The sequence below is a fragment of the Neopsephotus bourkii genome, unplaced genomic scaffold (genome assembly GCF_033783945.1).
Source record: "Neopsephotus bourkii isolate Nb327-2 ecotype Australia unplaced genomic scaffold, CSIRO-AGI_Nbou_v1 NB_1778, whole genome shotgun sequence".
NCBI lineage: Eukaryota > Metazoa > Chordata > Aves > Psittaciformes > Psittacidae > Neopsephotus > Neopsephotus bourkii.
This window is the reverse complement of record NW_026902252.1, coordinates 312,375-333,836: the sequence shown is the minus strand read 5'-3', so window position 1 is coordinate 333,836 and position 21,462 is coordinate 312,375. Positions and strand designations below refer to the sequence as shown.

The following is a 21,462-nucleotide window of genomic DNA, read 5'->3' as shown; positions in this document are numbered from 1 at the left end:
TCAGTTGTCTGTTCCAGGATATGTGAGAATGAAACGCTCCTAGAAAGTGCACTGAGGATGCCATGATTGTGTAGCAGCCCAGAGTGCTTTGCCTCTTTTCCCTTTGACAAGGAAAACTTGCTGTGTTGGTAACGAGCTAGCCTTTTCCACCTAGCAGTCTCCGGTTGCTCATTCCTGCTCCAGTAGCTGCTGCTGGAGATCTGGATGGGTGAGATACGTATGGGCATGCACAGATTCTTGCCTTGGGTTTCCTTGCAGTGCTGGACTGAACCAGGCTTGGGTTTGGAAAGTAAAGCCCAGAGACAGGAAAGCTGTGTGTGAAGTACAGGTTTATGAGTTAGGGAAGCTTGTAACGCTGTAAGGCATTGAGGAGCTGCTCTTTCCATAGGGAGGTGGGTTTTATACAATCATAGACTAGTTAGGGTTGGAAAGGACCTTAAGATCATCTAGTTCCAACCCTCCTGCCATGGGCAGGGACACCTCACACTAACCCATCTCACTCAAGGCTCTGTCCATCCTGGCCTTGAACACTGCCAGGGATGGAGCATTCACAGCCTCCCTGGGCAGCCCATTCCAGTGCCTCACCACCCTTACAATAAAGAATTTCCTCCTTATATCCAATCTAAACTTCCCCTGTTTCAGTTTGAACCCGTTACCCCTTGTCCTATCACTGCAGTCCCTGATGAAGAGTCCATCCCCAGCATCCCTATAGCCCCCCTTCAGATACTGGAAGGCTGCTCTGAGGTCTCCACGCAGCTTCTCTTCTCCAGGCTGAACAGCCGTAACTTTCTCAGCCTGTCTCCATACAGGAGGTGCTCCAGCCCCTGATCATCCTCGTGGCCTCCTCTGGACTTGTTCAGTGAGCTAATAACAGAGTGTGAAAATTTCATTTGTTGTAACTTTTTTAATCCTGAAATTCCCTCCACTCATGCACATGCATCAGTGGAGGGGCAAAGACCTGTATGGAAAGGGGTTTCATTTCTGGTTTCTCAAAGCAGGTTCCCAGCAGTAGAGATGAAACAAAGAGGATGTGCCCCCATCCCGACCTTTTACAGCTCAAAATCTCTATCATGTGATGTTTTCTTCATCTTACTTCTCCAGCTGCTGAGTATTTCTGCTCAGGAGGGAAGTTCAGAGGCCTCCTTGAAAGCAGCCCTGAGCACAGCCCAGGAGAAGTCTGTCCTGGCCATCAAGATCTGTCAGCTGCTGTGCAACGTCCATGAGTCCTTCCCAGACCTGCAGCCAGTGATGCAGGAGCTGGGGCATGTGGGTAAGTAAAGCACAAGTTTTTGTCCTTCTGTGGACTTTTAGACATGGTTATAGGAGTCATGGGCAGTTTGATAGTGGACCTCAGTGTCCTTCCTGTCATTTCACAGAACTACCCCTGGCCAGATGTTGGGGTTGTAATTATAGGAGGATTCACAGGGGTAACCCCTTGGATCCAAGCACTGGAAAGTGCTTTTCTCCAGCTGGCAAAATGCATCTTATTAATGTTTTGTACTTTACAAGGGTTGTGGAGACCATGATTGAGCCCAGACTGGTATTCCTTACCTGCCTTTACAGTTCTACACCTCAGCCCTTGCTCTGGAGGCATTGAAGCCACTTACCTATGTAATTTGTATCTATATTGGCTTATTTTGCATAATTATTATCTTGAGTTTCTTTTGCTCTTCCTGTGCTGTTGGATCTGTGTGAGTTTGGGCTTGTATTACAGTGTGTGTGTAGATACTTCACAGGCTCATTGCAGAAAGGTCATGTCAGGGCATGCTTGTCTTGTGCAAAGATGAACATGATGGTGCAGTTTGTAGTCCCAGACTATTTTCTATGTTAACTTTCTTATAGTGCCTTAATTTGGTCTTACTATATATACACTTTACAGAGCAATTGATCCCCTGGGAGGGTCCCATAGCAGTAGGGGAATGTTACATTCTGCACTAGTTTGGCAAAGGGCTGAGCAAAACATACGCCGAGAGCAATTTGGTGAGCTTCAGAAAACAAATGCATGGCAGTAACCATGTGTGAAACCCTGCCCTGAGCTGTGGGATGCTTTCAGCAGAGCCAAATTGAATCTGTGCATCTGACATTTGAATGCAGAATGCTTAACAGAATAATTTGGTGCTTTAATGAAAAAGATAACAGAGGGCCAGGAAGCTAAGTGCAGGTTTGCGTTCTCTTGAAAAGGATGCAAATGGGACTTGCTTATTCTGTTTGTTCACAGACATTTTTATGGCATTGTATTTCCCAGCGTATCCAGATTCTTTGGGCTGCAGAGTCCACTGGGATGTACATGGTGGGATTTTTATCCAAGCACAGGCACTGGTTCAATCCATCCCTATTTACTTGTGGGGCCAGAGCTTCTTAGCTGATAGAAATACTAGCAGACTGGTAGATAGTAGAGCAAGCAGGTTGTTGTTAATGTCTCATCTTTTCTTAGGGATTGAAGATTTGATTTGCTTTGTCTGAACGTTTGGGTCAGGTCCATGACTGGTCTGTATGAATGAACATGAGCCTTGTGGCTTTGACACTTGCCATCGTTTCGTGTTTGACAGTGACAGGCAAAGCCAGTTTTCCCTGTGTGCTAGGAAGGACCAGAGGGTGACCTGCCCCTAGGATACCCTCAAGGTTTGTTGGCTTGCCTCTGCTCTTGAGCAATGAGGGAATGTTTTTGGGGTGGTGGATGCTACTGGGTGACTGGGACCAGTGCATGTATAGAAGAAACCAAGGATGTGTGTTACTGCCCTAGCTGTAGGTCTCAGAAGCTGATAACACATGCTCTGCTCCTCTTTCTTGACTCAGTGGCCTTAGTGGTCTCCCTGAGAGATGTCCTACATTGTAGGATACACCCAGTATTCATGGCCAGTTTAGATCTAGGTCCTCTCTCCTAACTCCACTAGGAGCTGACACCATTCCAGCTGGCTTTTTCACCATGTCATGATTCTGATGAGGAATTGCAGAGAAAAGGTGGTTCATTCTTATCTTCCATTCCATCTCTGTCTCCTTCTGATGCTGCAGGCACTTGTCCCATTCCCCTTGACCCTATCTGGCCATGGGATGTGCTAGGGCTGTTTCCCTGGTGATTCTAGAGGAGCTAATACAAGCAGAGTTGCACATGCCTGTGAATGTGCAGCCCACCTTAGCTCCTGGACACCTTGCAGTGCTCAGCAGCAGGGGAGTCAGCTACATTACTCTGGCAGATGCCTGTGTCTCTGGCACCAATATCAAAGAGAGCAGACTGCTGTTACTAAGTGTCTTTGCAGGGCTTCAAGCCAAGGTTGAGATGAAATCAAGCAAGGAGCAATATCAAAACCAAAAGCCCTGGGAAAAATGGTATTTACTTGGCAAAAAGATATATTCTGTGTGAAGTGTCTGGAGGAAAATTGCCAGTTACTGGCCCCTTTTTGGCATCCCACAGTGAGCTTCCATATCTTAATTTCTAGGTCAGTCTCCTTAGCTCAGATATTGCTGCTTACCAGACCTAATTGTTGCAGGTGGCTCTTAGCATGAGATATGAATGATAACTGTGGGCCTCATGTTTGAGGGCTGTGAGTTTCCACCTGAAACGGGGATCTTACATTTCTGAAGAGCATACATGCTGTTCACAGTTTGCATTTCCACTTGAAAGCAACAGTTTTTACATCTCTACCATGCAAAACCCAAAAAGGGGTGAGCTGAAGCACTTGGAAAGCACAAGGCATCCCTGTGGAGGAAACTGCCTACACCCATCCCCAGCAACACTCAGCATTATCAAAGTACAGGGTTGGTTTCTTTGGTGAAGGTACAATGTGAAATCTGTTAACTTCTCCTTCCTCCTCCTCTCTCTGGCTCCTTCAGTAGCCAGAGCACTTCCCTGTTGACAGCTGGTGCATGTAATGATGAGGTTTGGTTCTTCCAGCCAACTCTGTAACTCCTCTCTAGCCATCTGCTTTTTCTCCATACAGTCACTTCTGGGGGTATCATGTTTGTCACGATATGTCTCACTTTCAAATCTCAGAGATGCAAGGAACTCCAGCAGAAAAGCTTTTCCTCTGTATAGTCTTGTGTTTAAAAAAGACAGCACCTCACTTAGGCCAGAGTCAGCCTCTAGAATCGTGAAATTGGAGGGTCTGCAAGCAAAATGATATTCTTTCCTGTGAAAGGTATGCATTAGAAGCCACCATGCATGTCAGGAAACATTGGATGACCCTCAAGATGCAAAGGGATAGGTGGAATTTTCTTCCAGCTTAAGCTGAAGAGGTGGGAGATGGGATGATCACACATCAAGAGATCTCTTTCTGGAGTTCTGCAGGGAGGGTAGGGCAGCCACCAGGGTTACAGATGCTGAAGGCCACTTACAAAAGGGAAAGAGAACTTAGTGTGAAATACCCCATAATTAACAGCAAGGTTTTCTTCTGGTGCTAAATTTCTGCCACCAGTGTCTGTCACTGGAAAGTGACACAAAATCCAGAGGCCACGAGGACCCCACAGGTGGGAATCCCTGTCTGGGACCTTTCTGGTGTATGTTTACCCTTGGTCTCTGTCTGTCAGGGGCATGGCCAAGGCATGCTAAGTTCTTGCCCCTAAAACTTGATGTGCAGTCACTTCTCAATCTGGTCTTATTTCCCATGGGAGCACTCAGGTTTACCTCCAAGCTTCCTTCATCTCCAAGGACAGAAGTTGACTGGGTTGACATCTGTTGCTGATGTTGCTCAATCAAGGTATGAAGTGTTGTGTTCATCCATAGGAGGGGTTCTGGGAGACATCCTGGCTGCCATGTGGGACACAGTTGCTGTCCTGACATAGCAGTGCCGTGTGTCACCACTTCTGTTCAGGCAGCAGCCACTCTGATACTTGCTCCATTCAAGGAACCTGCAAGTTCAGCACCCTGACACCTGACCTTACTGTCACAGCAGCTGTGTGTCATGCAGTTCAGCATGCCTCCTCTCATGTTTCATGTGGTCTGCTTCAGCTTTCCTTCAAAATGATTCCCTGGGAGTAGTAGCATCCCCCTGAAGATGGGGACCTGTTCCTGGTGCCCCTTTATGCATTTCCTCATGAAGGTGGACTCGAGAGCTGCCTGTGCTTTTGCACCATTACAGTCCTGTGCTGTTGTCCAAGCTAAAGGTTTGTAATCCTGAGCAACATTTTCACATGCATAAGAGCAGTAGGACCTCGAGGTGCCTCTTGGTGCACTGGGGTCTGTGGCAAAACTCTGTTTCACCTGCCTCAGATTACACCCCTGCTGCCATGGCACTGCTTCTAGACATTTCCAGTGTTGGTTTCCTTAGTGCTCATCTCTTCATCCACATCCATCCTGCACAACAAGATGACTCTTTCTGGTGTTTAACATTTCTGGGAGGTTTAAAGATGCTTCTTCACTTGGCAGTGTTGGTTGTAGGGAATGTGGGAAGAAACCTTAGAGGTGAAAGGTGTGTGTTGCTATCTTGACAGAGAGGGGCAGACTGCAAACTTGTCATCCAGTCTGTTTTTCTCCCTCAGTGTGTTCACAGATTGATGGGTCACTGCCACTTGAAGTATTAAGATTTCCAAGTCTGTTGGACTGTCTAACCTGGTTTTTACTTGGCTGGAAATCCAGGGCAGTAGCACTGTGCAGGGAGGACACTTTGCTGAGCTCTTCCCATAGTGAGGAAGGCAGAAAGGAAGTTTTGCAGGCACAGGCTTAATTTCCTGTGTGTTGGCGAAAGGAGAAGTCTGCACTGGTTTCCATGGTCACGCAGTTGCATGGTTTTCATTAGAGCAAAGAAGCCAAATGTATCTGTTTGTATTTTGATTCCTTCCATATGTACATTCCCTGTGGGTCTTTTCTGTAGATTGAGATTCTAGGTGAATTTTCCAGCTTTTGCTTTTTGAGATGATGAAGTTACAGGGACTGAGGAAAGCATTAGGCTCTGTAAGAAATGAATGTAATGAGCGATTCAGAATACCTCAGGGCCCTAACCAGAACACTTAAAAGGGTTGTAGCAAGATTATCTGTTCTCTTTCTAAGTTTGTGTTTGGGAAGTGTTCCTGAGAGTTCTTGTGATTAATGGCTAGATATCCACTCTCTATGGCAGACTTAGTATCATACCTGATGCTCAGACCTTCAGACATTTAAGCACCCCTGTAACTTCATGTTAGGAGGCTGATGCTTGCAAACAACAGTTGTTGGTGCTTGAGGAGCAAGCTGCTTGGAAAATCAGGCTCTTGCCACCTCATCCAGCCCCTGGTATTGTGGATGAAGAAAGCCATGGACCAGGGGTGTGATTTCATGCATCCTACCGTGCATGACCATGGCTGCTTTTGGGTAGAGGCACGGACAACCGCTTTGAAGGGGACAATGTGTCTGATATGTGTCTGTTATTGCTGTGCAGGCACAACTGTGAGTGTAAGAGCATTCAGGAGATAGGAGACCGAGGGGCTGGTGCCCAGTCCTGCTGGTCACCACCAAAACAGGACTTGCTATTCCTGTAGGTCTCTTGACTGAGGGAACTGGGGAGAAGCCTGGGATTAGGAAGTGGAAGGTGAACAGTAAATCCCAAGTTGAAGCCCTGGACAAAGATGAGGACAAGGCAGGAGGTGCTGGTGCCAAGGAACCGAAGGAACCCCATGAAAAACCTTCTTCCAAGAAGAGTTTTGTCTGCAAAGCCTGTGATAAGACCTTCCATTTCTACTGCCGCCTGAAGGTGCACATGAAACGTTGTCGGGTGGCCAGAGGGAAGCAAATCCAGTGTAAGGAGTGCAGTGAGGTCAAATCGACAAAGAAGGAGCTGGAGGAGCATCAGCTGGAGGTCCACAGTGTGGTGGGGATGGTCAAGAAGAAGAAGAAGCGGCTCCCTGTGACGTGTGACATCTGTGGCCGAGAGTTTGCTCATGCCTCAGGTAGGGTTGGTGGGAGCAGGGGCATTTGGACAGAAGCCTGGGCAACATAGTAAAGAGATAGTTAGAAATCTCCTCCTCCTCCCTGGGCTCTGTGAGCATCATGTGTGAGAAATGCAGCTCGGCTCATTTCTCCTGCCCCACTGAGCACAACCGCTTTCTGATTAGCTCTTCCTAATTGGTTTTCCACATGGCTCATCAAGGAAAAGTGGGGCTACTGGCACATTTAAAAGCCTCCAAAAATAATCAAGCTGTTCCAGTTCTGTGACTGGTTTAGCTGGATGAATAAGAGGAATTGAGTCTCTTTCCCTCCCTGTGGCAGCTCATGATATCCCCGTGGACCCCTGGTGTCACAGGTGGGTTGATGGACCTCCAGGCTAGGTGGAGTGGTGCCTTTGCAGCAGGGGTAGGCAGGGCTGGCCCTGTGTGTCCCACCAGTGCCATCTCAGTGTCCTGCCTGCCTCCACAGGGATGCAGTACCACAAGCTGACGGAGCACTTCGATGGGAAGCCCTTCTCCTGCAAGGAATGCGGGGCCAAGTTTGCAGCCAACTCCACGCTGAAGAACCACGTGCGGCTGCACACTGGGGACCGGCCCTTCGTGTGCAAGCACTGCCTGATGACCTTCATGCAGGCCTCGGCCCTTGCCTACCACACCAAGAAGAAACATGCTGAGGGTGAGCCTTCCCCATGGAACCCAGCCACGGGCTTAGCTTGCTCCATCCATGCCCCTGTGCCCTGTTGCTCCATCTGCCTCCGGGCTGCTTCTCCATCCTTTGGGCAGCACCTCCTTCACCTGCATGATTTTGCTTGCTGTTTCCCACTCTATCTTTCCCCCATCCCCTTCCCTGTATCATCCAAATAGCTACCCAGTATGCTCTTCATTAAGGGGGTCTTCATTCTCTTCCTTCCTTGTTCTTCTCCTGAGTAGCTCCTCTCTGTTCCCTTACTCCTGCAATACTTCCTCCTCCCTCTAGTTAACTTTCTTTCTCCTGTCCCTCCCTCTGGCTGAATTTCACACAGTTCTTCATGCCAGTGCTTCTCCGGCCCCCACACTCAGCCCCATGCACTACTGGTGCCTCTTCCAGCTCATGGGCACAGAGGATGCATTGCTGTGTTTGTGATAAACACACTTGGGTTTCTTTCCCACTGTTGCTCAAGTGTGATGCAGCTGGGCAGTATTGAACATGGGACCCTTAGTGACATGGTTTAGTGGTGGACTTGGCAGTCCTGGGGGAGCAGTTGGACTTGATGATCTTAAAGGTCTTTGACTCTATGATTCTATGAGACACACCAGCGTGTACTACCTCTAGAAGTGTATAATACCTCCAGATACTTAAGGTCTGTGCAGGTGTGGTCTTCCCCAGCACCTCTAGGACCTTTCTGACCCTGCACTGAGATGCTCTGGCTACCTCAGGAGAGCCACATTGTCCACTTTATCATCTCTTCCCTCTCCCTTTGAAATTAGGCATAGTCCAGAGAGAGCTCCTGTCCTGTTAGTGCAGGCTCTCACCCTGGTGTCACTGCAGGGAAGATGTACGCCTGCCAGTACTGCGACGCCGTGTTCGCCCAGTCCATCGAGCTGTCACGCCACGTCCGCACGCACACCGGGGACAAGCCCTACGTCTGCCGGGAATGTGGGAAAGGTTTCCGCCAGGCCAACGGGCTCTCCATCCACCTCCGCACCTTCCACAGTGAGTGTGGTCAGCGGCATTCCTGCCTTGGGCAAACCAGCCTTGCGGGGTCATGGCAGGCTCATCTGTGCCAGTGGAGGCTTATGGGGGTGTTATGGTGCCTGCAGGCTGGCTGCATGTCTTGTGATGGGATTTTTTCCACTCAAGAAAAGCAGGAAAATTTAGTGTTTTGTTGCTGTGAGTAGAGTTATCCCAAGGAAAACGGGAGGAATGGCTTCCAGCAAGCTGCTGCCACCCCACCATAAGAAGTTGTAGGTGAGCAGGAGCAGCAAAATCTCTATGCAAAGTGCTAGTGTTCATTTGGGATTTCTTCCCTTTTTCTTTCCTCCCTCTGTGAATTCCTCTCTTAATTCTTCTCATCTTTATTTCTTTGCCCTGTGTTTTCTGTTGTGTCTCTGGGCGGCAGACATTGAAGATCCCTATGACTGCAGGAAGTGCCGGATGAGCTTTGCCACCCTGCAGGAGCACCGCAAGCACGTCCATGAAGCCCACTCTCGGGAATACCACCCCTGCCCGACCTGCTCCAAAGTGTTCAGTGCCCCATCACTCCTGGAGCGCCACATGGTGACCCATGTTGGGGGAAAGCCCTTTAGCTGTGAGATCTGTGATAAAGCTTACCAGGTGAGGGACAGCAAGGGTTTGGTTTCGTGTGCTGGAGGTTGTCATGGCCTGTTCCTGCACCAGGCTGTGGCCATGCATGCCTCATGCAGCAGTTTGGGGTCTGCAGAGGTGAAGATTGCACAGAGGAGGTAGAGTCCATAGGGAAAAGATAGGTCCATAGCATCATAGAATCAACTAGGTTGGAAAGGACCTTCAAGGATCATAAAGTCCATCCTTTACCGCAGGACTGCCAAGTCCATGATGAGAGATGGGCTGTGACTGTCAACGTGCCTGCCCACCTGGAGCCTCAGGAATCTTTCACCCAAGGTTCTAGCTGCCAGGAAGTGTAGGAATAAAACGCTTGTTTTGCAAATGGCATGCCTCAGTGGGAGTAAGTGTGGGAGCATGTTCCTAGTAGGGAACAAAAATTCACACCAAAAGGAGATCTGCAGCAAGTGAGATCAGGATGAGAGATTGTTCACTGAAGGGCAGTATTCATCTCTTCAGGGGCAATGGAGAACAGAAGCGAGGTGTTGGGTCTGTTCCTGTGGGAGGATGAGCAGGTCTTGTAGCTGCTGAGCACAACCCCACTGATGGTGTTGCTTCCCAGTTTCTTGCTGTCATGACACCCCTGGAACAGCTTTGGTTTGTAACCATGATTTGATCCTTATCATTGCAGCAATTGTCAGGGTTATGGTACCACAACCGGACCCACCACCCCGACATCTTTGCAGCTCAGAACCACCGCTCCTCCAAGTTCTCCTCCCTGCAGTGCAGCTCCTGTGACAAAACCTTCTCCAGCACTGCCGCTCACCGAAAGCACGTCAAGGCAGAGCACACAGGTAATGGCCCATTCGTCAGCAAACACAACCACATGGTGACTGCTGGGAGAGGCGTAGTAATAACTGTGACAGGACAAGGCTGCACACCCCCTTTACCTGCAAATCACAGTAGATTCTTTGTGTACTGTAGCAGTCTCTTCTGGCAAGTCTCACCTCAGCACATTGCAGCTCACTTGCTCTTGGCCTCTCCTTTTCTGCCTTCTCTCCAGAGATGCTCCTCTGTATGTGCTTGTGGTGTTGCTGAAGTATTAACAGAGCCCTGGTCCAGAAGGTCTCTTTGTAGACCTTGGGAGCACCCATTTCTGATCTTGGCTTTGTTTGCAGATGTGAAGTTCCATGAGTGTGAGACATGCAAGGAACGTTTCCCTACCCTGGCCCTCCTGCAGGTCCATGTGAAGTGCAGGCACTCAGGTCTGTTGCATCTGCTGTTGTTCATGTTACCCTGTGGGCAATGACTGCTCCTCTCAGTGTATAAGTGATGTCTAAGCTCTAAGCAGGAGTGTGAAGATGGACATGGTAAAGAAACAGGGTGTGAGGAAACAGAAAACATGGATGAACTGAAAAAGCATCAGTTTTGGTGAGGCTGGCACATGTTTGTTAATCTTCTGGAGCCACTGAGTCAAGGAAGGTTCTGGGTTTACTTGTTATAGCATAGAAGGGAGCTAAGCATAGGTGAGGAGACATGAGCACAGAGAAACAAGGAACTGAGCCCCGAGTACTGGAGTTTGTAGAGGATGGTGGTAATGAGAAATGGAGAAAAATGGATTTAACCATCAGAAAGATCAGAGAGGGACCTGGGCTGTGAGGGCAGTGAACTGGCAGACCAGACCACTATGAAAGGTGGGTCTCCAGGGCTGTGCATGGGATAGCAGCATCAGGAGACATTGGAGGGGGCAGCCAACAGCAGCCAGGAGAGTGGGGAAGGAGGAGACTTGCACATAGCTCTCTCTGAGAGGAGAAAGCCCCTGGGGTGTATAGTGGGTTTGCAATAACTGCATCAGGAAGTGCAAGCTAGGCTGATAAAGAGGAGTGCTGAGTGGTGCAGGAAATAGCAAGAAGAGAATACTGTGAGAAGGGACAGCCACAGCTACAGCCAGGTACATCAGCCTGGTTTCTGCACATGGTGTTGCAGGGAGCTAGAGCTAAAGTGGACCTGAACAGCTACAAGCTAGGAGGAAAAGGGATGCTAGCAGATGCTGTGCCTGAGTCCCTGGTGGGTTTCAGCCCTGCATGTCCTGGCTGTGCACCTGCAGCTCCCTGTGCCCTTGGGCTGGTTCTACTCCTCCCATCCCAGGCTCAGGATGTTGCTTCTCCTCCCAGGCTCACAGCCCTTCCGTTGTCTGTACTGCTCCGCATCCTTCCACCTCCCCGGGGCCCTGCAGAGCCACGTCACCAGCGAGCACTTCAAGCAGAAGGAGAGCACCTTCCCCTGCGAGCTCTGTGGGGAGCTCTTCCCATCCCAGGGCGAGCTGGAGGAGCACTGCAGCGCTGAGCATCCCAAGGTGCTCTTCTCCCAAGCCACCACAGCCCAGGTTGTGCAGGTAAAGACTGCTGTATGCCTCACCTCCCACAGTTATTATCCATCCTCCACCTCCAACCTCCTGCTTCTTCCCAGATCCATCCTGTGGCTCCTGTCACCCCTTCTGCTCCCTGATTCCCCCTTCCTGGAGGAGTCCAGGGTGTGAACTCCACAGCCCACAGTGCTCTAGGATTTCTGTGCTAGTGTGAGGTGGGCTCACTGAAGGAGAAGCAGCTTAGTCCTGGTTTTCAGGAGCTTAGGAAGAGGGACCACTAGTGTATGCAGAGGTCCTTGGTCACTGAGAGGCTATTAAAAGTCAAGTGACATACCCTGTGAGATTATAGCTGTTTTGTTGGAGGCCAAATGTTGGGCTTGAACTAGATTCTTCTGTGTCTCAGCCTTCAGTGAAGAATAGCTCCTTGGATGAGGGAGCCCAGTGATTCCCTGGGCTGGCATTCCTCCAGCAGATAATCACAGAGTGTTTATTGTCAGCCATTGCTTATGGAGCTAAATAATAGCAATTTTATGGAGAGAAATATTTAAATTGCTCTCCTGTCTTCTCTTTTGCATCATTGGTGTGTGTGGTTTAGTGTTTCCCACTAGTCTCACACCTACTGTAATTGCACACCTCTGGTGTGAAGCTAAATGTTATTACCAGAACTGGGGCTGGGAAAGATGTGAGCAGCAGAGTGGGTATGGGGGGAAGTGGTGCTGGAAGTGTCTGACTCTGGTCATCTTCCACGCAGGTGATTCAGACGTCGGAGCAAGGAGCAGCAGAGCACATCATCTCTTTCGATGACGTCCAGCTTGCTGGCTCCCAGGTCTTTGTGACGTTGCCTGAATCTCAAGTGAGCCAAACTGGCTCTGAGCTGGTGGCAGTGACTATGGAGGACTTGTTTGATGACAAAATCATGCTGATTTGTGAAGAAACCAAGTGAGAGTGAGCAGCGGGTGCCCATGCAGGGCCCGTTCAGGAGCTGTACCTCAATGTGCTGCTCCAGCAGGGAGACTGGGGGTTTCCATGGGGATGTGACATTGCAAAGAAATGGCATGCTGCAAGTACAGCATGGCCAAGGACAGGAGAGGTTTGTAGACGTTCACATGGGCTTGGGATGTCTCTCTGCAGTCAGCACCTGGCAGCTCAGGTGAGCTGGACCACCCATCTCTCCTGGCTCAAGAGAAATAAAGCAGCAGAGGGAAGGATGGAAATTGAGGGTGTTCACATGTATTCCTGCACTGCTGTGGACAAGAGTGGAGGGAGGAGACTAATGAGGACCAAGTTGGGGTGGTGTTGAGTATGTGAAACCAAAGAAAAAGCTGTCCTGAGAATTTGGGGTGGAGATTTTTATGGCTGAAGCAGTGATGTGCTCTGCAGGTATCTGCTGCTCTGCAGGGTGTGTAAGGGCTGCTTTGTAGCTTCTGTTGCTCTCCCCTGTGCCACTGTGCTATCTGTTGTGCCAGCTAGAGAAGCCCTACCATGCAGAGCTCACATTTGGGACTGCTGAAGCAAAGACTTCTTTGGAGTTGTGTTAAATGGCTCTGGAGCTGTTCAGGTAATACTTTGTGTAGCACAAGTCTTATCCCATCCATGCTTTGCATTTATCTCATAGGAAAGGTCACAGGCATGTCTGGGCATCCATGTCCTCTCAGGGCAAACATCCCTGAGCCCTCCCACCCCCTCTAATTCACCAGGACATGCTGAAGCTGCCACATCTGAGAAAGGAGGAGCTGTGCCTGTACCCCAGGGCCCCTTCCTGCTGCTATCAGTGGATTGCCACTAGTGAAGGTATTTCTGTCTGAGTGTGCAATAGCTGCAGTGACTGCACACAGATGTTCCCCTGGCACACAGGGCAGTGCTTTGTAAAATGCATTCAGATACCTACTGTAAAGTTTGCTTCTCTGGTGCCAGCCTGATGCAAGAGCTTCATTGGAGCACACTGGCCCCTTTAAGACTAAATTTCATAAAGCTTTTTTATCTTCAGTTTCCTAAAATATAATCTGATAATTAATGGTTTGCTGAATCCATTATGAAGTGCAATTAGATAGATGCAGGGTTCCTGTGGCTCTGAGGGGACTGGTAGCATTTATCTTCCTTTCCCTCATGCCAAAAGGTTGAACTCTGCCACTGTGGTATTTACATACTGAGCGGTGATCCCTGAGCAGCCCCGTTCCATTGCGCTGCCCAGAGCCACGGGAGCACAGGAGAGGAACAGATTGGAGCTTTCCAGCAGCATCTCGTGCTGGTTCCTCACAGGCACCAGGCAGAGATGGCTGCTGAGCTGGTTGTGCTATGAGAGAGTTTGTTCCTGTACAGTCTGGGGAGAGGTGAACAGCAAGGGATGCTCCAGGAGAGGGGCTTGGTGGAGCCGATTTGGGGTGTGTGTGTGGCAACAAATGACTGTTGAAGTGTTGTGTTTGCCTTGAGGGGTTCCCACATTTCTCTTCCTCAATTGCATGAACGGTTTGTCCCCCAGACTTCGCAGTGATGGTGAAATGGAGGAAGCATGAGGTTAAGTTGCCACTGAATCCAGGGATGACCAGGAGATGGTGCTCAAGGTCTTGAGGATTAGTGCTGATGGGCAGGTGCCTCTGCACCTTTGCTGAAGCTCCTCTTGGCCTTCCCAGGCCTTCCCCAGCTCCTTGAACTGGGCAGGAGGGTCCTTAAGCTACTGCAAAGCTGAAGGACAGCTCCAAGCCCTGGGCAGGACACCTACAAGCGCTGGGTATTGCTGCTTAAATGAGAGGCTGAAACTGGGCTGTGGCCACCTGTGGAGAGGGGAAAATACATCTGTTACAGAGGCAGAGCAGTGATAAAGGCTGGGACCCTCCTTGGCCAGAAGAACAGAGGTGGAACTGCTGAAGACCATCTCATGCCTGGGCACGGATGAACTCTGTGTGGTGCTTAAGATGAGCATGGGAATAATGACAGGGTGAGCAAGTACATCTTGCTGGTCTCAGAGCAGATGTGTTGTGATGTAAGCAGTAGATTTTGTCCTGCAGGCTGATGGAAGTGGAAGCTGTTTTCCCTTTTCTGGCACCCTAGGGCTGGGAGCTGTGTGACTCCTGCACAGACTGCATGAGTGCTCTGAAGCAGGGATGAATTGTCCAGGCAGCGCTTTGCAGATGTCCTGGCTTTCATTTGAGAGCCAGTAGCTGCAGGGTGGAAGATGATTTCCCTTTGTTCCTAAAAAACTCTGGAGGAAGTGGAAAGGTTTAGCAGGGCTCATGGAGAAGTTGCCTTATATATAGCCCTCTCATAAGGCAGAGGGAGCTTGGCTAGGGGTGCATTTTGGCTTTGATCCATTTGGTCCCTGTTGACCAAGCATTGTCACGGGTGAAGGGGAACGGTGTCAATCACACATCAGGCACAACTCAGGTTCATGTGTCCCATTCAGGGCCATTTCTCCTGCCTTGATGACATGTCCTTGGCAGAGTCCTGCCAGCAGTAAACACCCAGTGAGTGCTCTGCATCTGTACAGACAGCATCAAGCATCTCCCGTATCATTATGAGGAGATAACAACTCAGATTCCCCCATTCCAGTTTCTTTTTGATGGATGAAACGTGCACATCAGAGCAAATTGCAGTGTTAGCAACACCTATGTCCTACCTGGGAGGAAGATGCGTTTCCTAGGGCACATCCTGGTCTGATGTGCATAACACTGAAGATGCTGATCGCTAGAGATTTCTGGTTGTGCTGCATCTCTTTTTTTCCCCTCTGTAAAAAAGATGGAGAAGGAAAGACATGGTTACAGGTTGTCATGTGAAGCAGTTGGTTGGAAGTTAAAGTGTTTGTTCCTGAGAATGTCATTTTTGCATGTTTTCTCCTAGGTGCTGTGTGACCCACTGGGGTTTGTGAGGTCCTGTGGCCCTCTTGACCTTGGTGTCATCCCTTGTAAGGGAGCAGAGGAGCTATTGTCTTCTCAGACTGAAGCATGGGACCATCCTGCCCTCCACATGCTTTTGGGAACAGAAGCCTTGGGGGTACCATCCCATGAGGACATTAGATCAGCTAATGATTTCTCTATCTCCATGCATTAATTGGTAGCGTTTAGGGTGCAGGACTAAGCTTGTGGCTGTTAGGAAATGTCTGTTCTATGCCCACCTTTGACCTGGCATCTGCCCTGTTCATGGAAGGATCCTTTGGAAACAGGCAGGATGCAGTGACTGTGAGCAGCCCTCCCTTGGCATTTCCCAGTGCAAAATGTACATTTGCAGGGTGTTATTCAAACACAGTGTGTGCAAGCTCAGTGCTGCTGCCTTGCCCATGGGCAAGGGATGGAGGTGGCAGTAACACGGGGGGGGGACAGTGCTTGAAGCCCCTCCTAGGGGACAAGAGGAGGAGAGCAGATACCAGCGGCCTGAAACCCCCTGTGTGAGTGGGGCTGGTTCTGGCAGATTTCATGATGGACCCGTCAGGCTGCTGGCGCATCCCCAGCGGATTCAAGCACTGGAGGAAGGAAATGATGGTTTTGATGGGCTCCAGCTCGCTGAGTGCCATGCGGTGTTCCGCAGGGCAGGGATGAGATGCTTCAGCAGCCAGAGGCAATTCCCTCTCCTGAACCCAGTGGTCTGCTGCACACAGGGAGAGCCGAGGCACTGCCCTAGGAGCTGGGCTCAGTAACCTTTGCAGGCTGCTTCTGGAGGGGCTTGGCTGTCTCTCCAGCATCAGTTAATGTGTGTGATCCCCCGGCACAGTCAGCTGTATGGTGCTTCCTTGCAGTCAGTTGCCAGGATTCCTAATTTCCTGTGTTAAAGCAGCAATTCCTTTTATCAGGTCTCCAGCCGGCGTTTCGCACAGAGAGCAAAAGCAGAAGCTCTCACTTTGCCTTCCCTGCGCCATGTATGATCACTGAAAGCAGGAAATCTGCCCAGGTTTCTAATCATATTTAAGCAAACCTGATAAAGTGTAGCTCTTAGTTTGTTTAATATAAGGCACATGGATGCTGCATGGTGCCTGCTGTTAAATTGCTATATATAGCCTGCATCTCCAAATGGGATGGGGTTGGGAAGCATCCGTGGGTTAGACTATGGCACCTGTTTCTATGACCTGCAAGGAAACAGAAAGTCCTTGTTGGCAAAGCATGTTGAGGAGACAGGGGCTGGAGGAGTGATAAGGAGCAGTGGGGATCCGAACATGGGCGCAGCCAAGCTGTGTGTGTCTTACCATCCCTAAATGTCAGGCTGTGTATCTGGGGAGAGGTGATGCTGGTGCATGGAAAGAGGAGGGAATCAGGGCCAGCATGTCTGAAGGCATCCTGAGGTGTGCTCAAGGTAACTGGAGCTGTAAGTGACGTTTGGGGGCTTTAGTAGTTGCTTTTGGTAGGAGTTGGGAAGTGTTTCCTGCTGCCCCTGCTCTGAGCACCGCTGCAGCTCAATGCCATTCCCATACAGCTGCTCACCCACAGCAGTGTAAGAGAAGTGAATGGCAAACTGGAGGATGTGCAGGGAACAACTGACAGCACGAGTCAGGAGCTGGGAAATCTGCCTTATTGCATGAGAGTGAAGCAGCAGTGATTGCTTGGTGTGGGTAAGGAGTGACCTGGGGCAGTCTTCACCCCCTGCACTGGGGACTGTGTTCGTTCCTGTCTCTGGACTCCAGCAAAGTGCTGAAGGGCATCAGTGCTAGCAAGGGCCCATCTGTACACAACACAAATGCTTAGATTTGCCTTATTTCCCTTCCCTTTTGGATGCCTTGGAGATGCCCAGCTTTGAGGGCAGTCCTTTTCAAACAGTGACCTTTTCACTTCTAACAGGAGCAGTCGGTCCCTGTCTTGTTCCCGAGGAGCTCAGGGTCAAATTGTTGGCTGGTATTTCCTTCATCCCCTGGATCAGGGATCCTTAGAGCCCTGCAGCATATGGGCAGCCTGGTCTGGGCAGGCTGTCTGCTTATGTTCCTCTTTGTGCTTCCCAGACCTTCTCCCACTGGCCCCAGAGCCTCTTGCAGATGGGGAGGGCTGGCCAGGGTGGGTCTGCTTGCATGCATTCTCACTCAGAGCACAAAGTACCTGCCAACAAATGGGTCTGTGCAGATAGATCTAGTTATGTGCCATGCAAAATCATCCCAGCCCACAGGTCTTCAGCCACTGGAGGCTTCCTGCCGCTGATGGAGGTTGCTCTCCTCCTCTTGGATGCAATGAGGTGAGCAGAGCCCTGCCTTAGGTTTCAAACTGCCTGTGGAGATAATCCATGGTGCTCCAGCTGTGCTGAACCTGCCATTGAGTATGATGATGGCTTTCCCTGACATGTGAATCTGGCTTTATCTGCCCAAGGAGGCCAAGGCCATATGCCACCAGCTTCATGGTGTTGGCTGCCTTGGCCAGCACTTTGGTGAGGAAGAGTTGAGCTCCAGTCCTTGTCAGCAGCCTTCATCCATGCCCTCTGCTGTGCTTCACCTGGATGAGGTCTCCCTGCAGGTTCACCCCAGCCCTCCACCATCTTCACCTGGTCTGTCATCACTCAGAGCATCTTCCTCAAGGCCCATTCCATGGAGATGGTGCATCTCAAAGTACACTTGCCATGAGCCCCGCACAGGGCTTTGCTGTCTGTAGGGACTACGTGTGGATGCACATCTGGGAAGTCTCCAGTTGCTGGTTAATAACTCCCATTCTGGCCTCCTGCAGGAGTCGTGAGGAGGGCTCTGAGCTGGGTGGGATGGATGGAAGGACTCCTTGGCAGTTACAACCACGTGAGTCACTCCCTTTACCCGACTTGTGTTGTATTAGTTTCTTTCAGCTCAGAGGCTATATCTGAGGCAGTACTTAGAGCAGGGCTGCCCTGTCAGCTGATACTTAATGCCATAATAATGCCTTTGGTTTAGCCCATTGCACTGCAAACCTTGTTTCTTTTGACTCTGAGCGGTTGGTATTGAGCTGTCCAGCGACACACAAGGCTTTTTCCAGCATGGTGTAGATGACAGTGAATTTGGTGATACACAGGAGTAGGCCAGATGATCCCTGTGGCGTGCGTGAACTTCCATTTATCAACAGTACGTTTCCCTCGCAGCAAATCCGGTCTCTGTTAGCAGTGAATTCCCTCTGCAGCTCCCTACAGCCTCTCTCATCGACTAACCCAGATAATCCTCAGCTATCTGCCACATCTCTGTAGATCTATTAAACACACAAAAGTTCTTGGTGTCCTTGTGCGTAACCAGGGTAGGTTTTCAATCCCCCAGTGCAGGATACTGTCAAACTTCTATTGAAAGCCTAAATAAATAAACCCCTTTTACTCAGTGGCTGGAGAGGGCTTTTCTTTCTTAGAGGTGAGGCATTGCTGTTCACCTGATGCACTCAGAGTAATGGTGATGCAGCTGATGGGACCCTATGGTAGGTGATGTGAGTTGGTACTGGGGCTGCCTACAGCCCTGCTGGAGGATAAGGATGGGTAGGGTTTGCTTTGGTGGTTCACAGTGACTGAAATAACCAAACCATCAGCCCTGCTGTGTGTCCAGGCTTTCTTTGCCTGTGTCTCTATGGGACAGGCACAGGTGATGCCATCCTCTGCTCAGCCTGGGGTCGGTGGAGCAGGTAGCACAGAATTAATGTTACTGCTTGTGTCTTGGTACCTGTCCCCCCTCCTTCCCTGTTTCTCGCTGCAAAAGGCTCTACTGCTCCTGCATGCCTAATGCAAACACTGCAGGAGGATGATTCAGCACTTGGCAGAGAACTGCAAATGCCCAGGAGATCATTTTGAGCATCTTGGAGCTGCTCTGGGCAGGGATCAGGGTTCCTGCGCTCCTCCATGCACTCCTCCGCAGCCCGCAGGGACCCTGAGCTTCCCTTTCCCTCTGGGAGCTGCAGCTCACCTTGGCGAAGCCATCGAACACAGTTGCCTTCTGTCCCTGTCCTAAGCCCATTCCTGGGGCTGTGCTCAACCGTGGTGCTTGCAGGGAGAGGTGTCCTGTTGGGAGCAATCCCTTTCCCTGGGCTGGGGACCTGTAATCTGCAGGGGAATTAACTGCTGTTGGTTTAAATGTGAAAGGAGCTGAGCTGTTTCCCACATGGGAAGTGGAAAGAGTCTGAAAGAAGCTGGGATCAGGGGGATAGAGGCAGGTCCTTCCTCATGATGGGCTGCAGCAGAGGCAGTAGGGTCTGCCTGACCCTTAGAGCCATTGGCTGTGCCCTTAGGGCTCTGACATTGGAATCTTCAGAACCCTCTGATTTCCAAGAGCTCCTCTGCTGCCCTGGCCCTTTGTGCCCCCATAGAATCAACCAGGCTGGACAAGACCTTTCAGATCATCAAATCTAACCATTACCCCAGCACTGCCAAGACCACCCTGAACCAGTGCACTGTGTCATGGGACTGATGGGAAGTGTCTTGGGAGGGGGCCACATGATGCTGGTGCTCTGGAGACCCCAGACAAGCCTTCTGGGGGCTGGAGCCTGGCAGTTTAACCTGCAGACATTGTTTGTCTTGGGGTCTTTGTGATGAGGGCTGGGGTGGGGTGGAGCCATCCCCATCCTCTGGTCTTGTTTGGGGCTGATCCATATTCTGCCCCTACCCATCAGTGGCTGCATCAGTGCCCAGCCCCATAGGAGGAACAGTGGCAGGACAGAGAGGCTGTTGCTGGGCAGGATGATGGAGGAAGAGGATTACAACAAACAGAATTACCAGGGAGCGCTTCCCTCTCGCTTTCCTTTTTTTTTTCCAAGCTCAAATAATGCAGAACACATCCATGGAGATTTCATCTCCGTTTTCTCCCCAAAAAACCTTCATCTGTGATGAAGCCGGAGACATCCCCAGCACAAAGAATCCTTTCCCATTATTTTTTCAGTTGTTAACGCCTGAAACGAGGGGTTTAGGAGAGAACGACCTTCGGTGTCGGTTATAATCTCGCTGCACGAGTCTCTAATATCCCTTGCTCACACGAATGCATCCACCCAGCTTCCTCCAGAGCATCCTTCAAGAAAATCGATGAGGAAATGGGATTTGCCACGCTGGGCCAGCTCGCTCGGGGTCCTCACTTCAGAAGCAACCAGTCTTATGTTCCAAAGGTGAAAATCCTTTGCCACCCATCTGCAGCAGCCTGATGGGGAAAGAAATCCCTTTGGAGCATTGTTGTACCCCCTTCAGCTCTAAATGAGTGTTTTGGGCATCCCTGCTGGAGGGCAAAACTGTCACAGTGCAGGTTGAAATGAATTTAGGGGTCAGTTGGCAGGACTTGGTCCAGGACCCTTGTGTTCAGGGGACCAGTTCTGGACATACAGACTCCAGGATGCTCCACCTGTGAAATACAATCACAGCATCCCAGCCTGTTTTGGGTTGGAAGGGACCTTAAAGCTCATCCAGTTCCCCACAGGCAGGGACCCCTTCCACTGGAGCAGCTTGCTCCAAGCCCCTGTGTCCAACCTGGCCTTGAGCACTGCCAGGGATGGGGCAGCCACAGCTTCTCTGGGCACCCTGTGCCAGCGCCTCAGCACCCTCACAGGGAAGAGCTTCTGCCTTGTATTTAACCTAAACCTCCCCTGTTTAAGTGTGAACCCATCATGGCCTCAAACACAGTGAGATGTCACATCTGTTGGGGCCTGTTGATGATCACCCATAGACGAGTACTGGCTGCATGTCCTGCTGTGCCTCTGTGTGCTGCACCTGAGCAGTGCATCCCATTGAGCATCCTAACTGGGGGCAGGCAGTGTCCAGCCTCCATGCTGGCTGTGGCTGTTTTCCAGCCTGATGCTGCCCTTCCAGGGGTTTCCTTTCTTTGGTGAAGCTGTTTTCTCAGTCGTATTTGACTCCCGTCCCCCTTTCCTCTGGCAGAGCCAAGTAGCGATGGGAACCTGTGGTACTCCCCCCGCACCATTGGTGCGGCTCTAATCCACATGCTCCATCTGTGCTGGGGACACAGTGGCTCTTGCTGCCTGCAGGCACATCCCAGTGTTTGCAGAGTTGTTTTAACTTTGCCCTTTTGCCTTCTGTTCACCACCTTCCAGCTCTGCCCTTGCTAATACTCTATGCTGCA

At 50.4% G+C, this 21,462-nt stretch overlaps 1 protein-coding gene across 5 annotated transcripts in view; it reads left to right on the top strand.

Annotated features, from left to right (window-relative positions):
• The window catches only part of ZBTB40 (zinc finger and BTB domain containing 40), a 33,584-nt gene extending 21,116 nt beyond the window's left edge, over positions 1 to 12,468 (top strand). For 3 of the 5 annotated variants that reach the window (XM_061379523.1, XM_061379520.1, XM_061379522.1), the window contains 9 exons: positions 1,102 to 1,270; positions 6,448 to 6,855; positions 7,322 to 7,528; positions 8,381 to 8,545; positions 8,952 to 9,166; positions 9,825 to 9,987; positions 10,312 to 10,398; positions 11,308 to 11,528; positions 12,253 to 12,468. In XM_061379523.1, coding sequence (XP_061235507.1) covers positions 1,102 to 1,270; positions 6,448 to 6,855; positions 7,322 to 7,528; positions 8,381 to 8,545; positions 8,952 to 9,166; positions 9,825 to 9,987; positions 10,312 to 10,398; positions 11,308 to 11,528; positions 12,253 to 12,444 — 1,827 coding nt within the window. In that variant the 3' untranslated portion in view covers positions 12,445 to 12,468. Of the gene's footprint in view, positions 1 to 1,101; positions 1,271 to 6,447; positions 6,856 to 7,321; positions 7,529 to 8,380; positions 8,546 to 8,951; positions 9,167 to 9,824; positions 9,988 to 10,311; positions 10,399 to 11,307; positions 11,529 to 12,252 lie in introns of those variants that run through there. The other 2 variants (XR_009729451.1, XM_061379524.1) reach the window with 2 other exon arrangements.
• Positions 12,469 to 21,462: the final 8,994 nt, after the last annotated feature.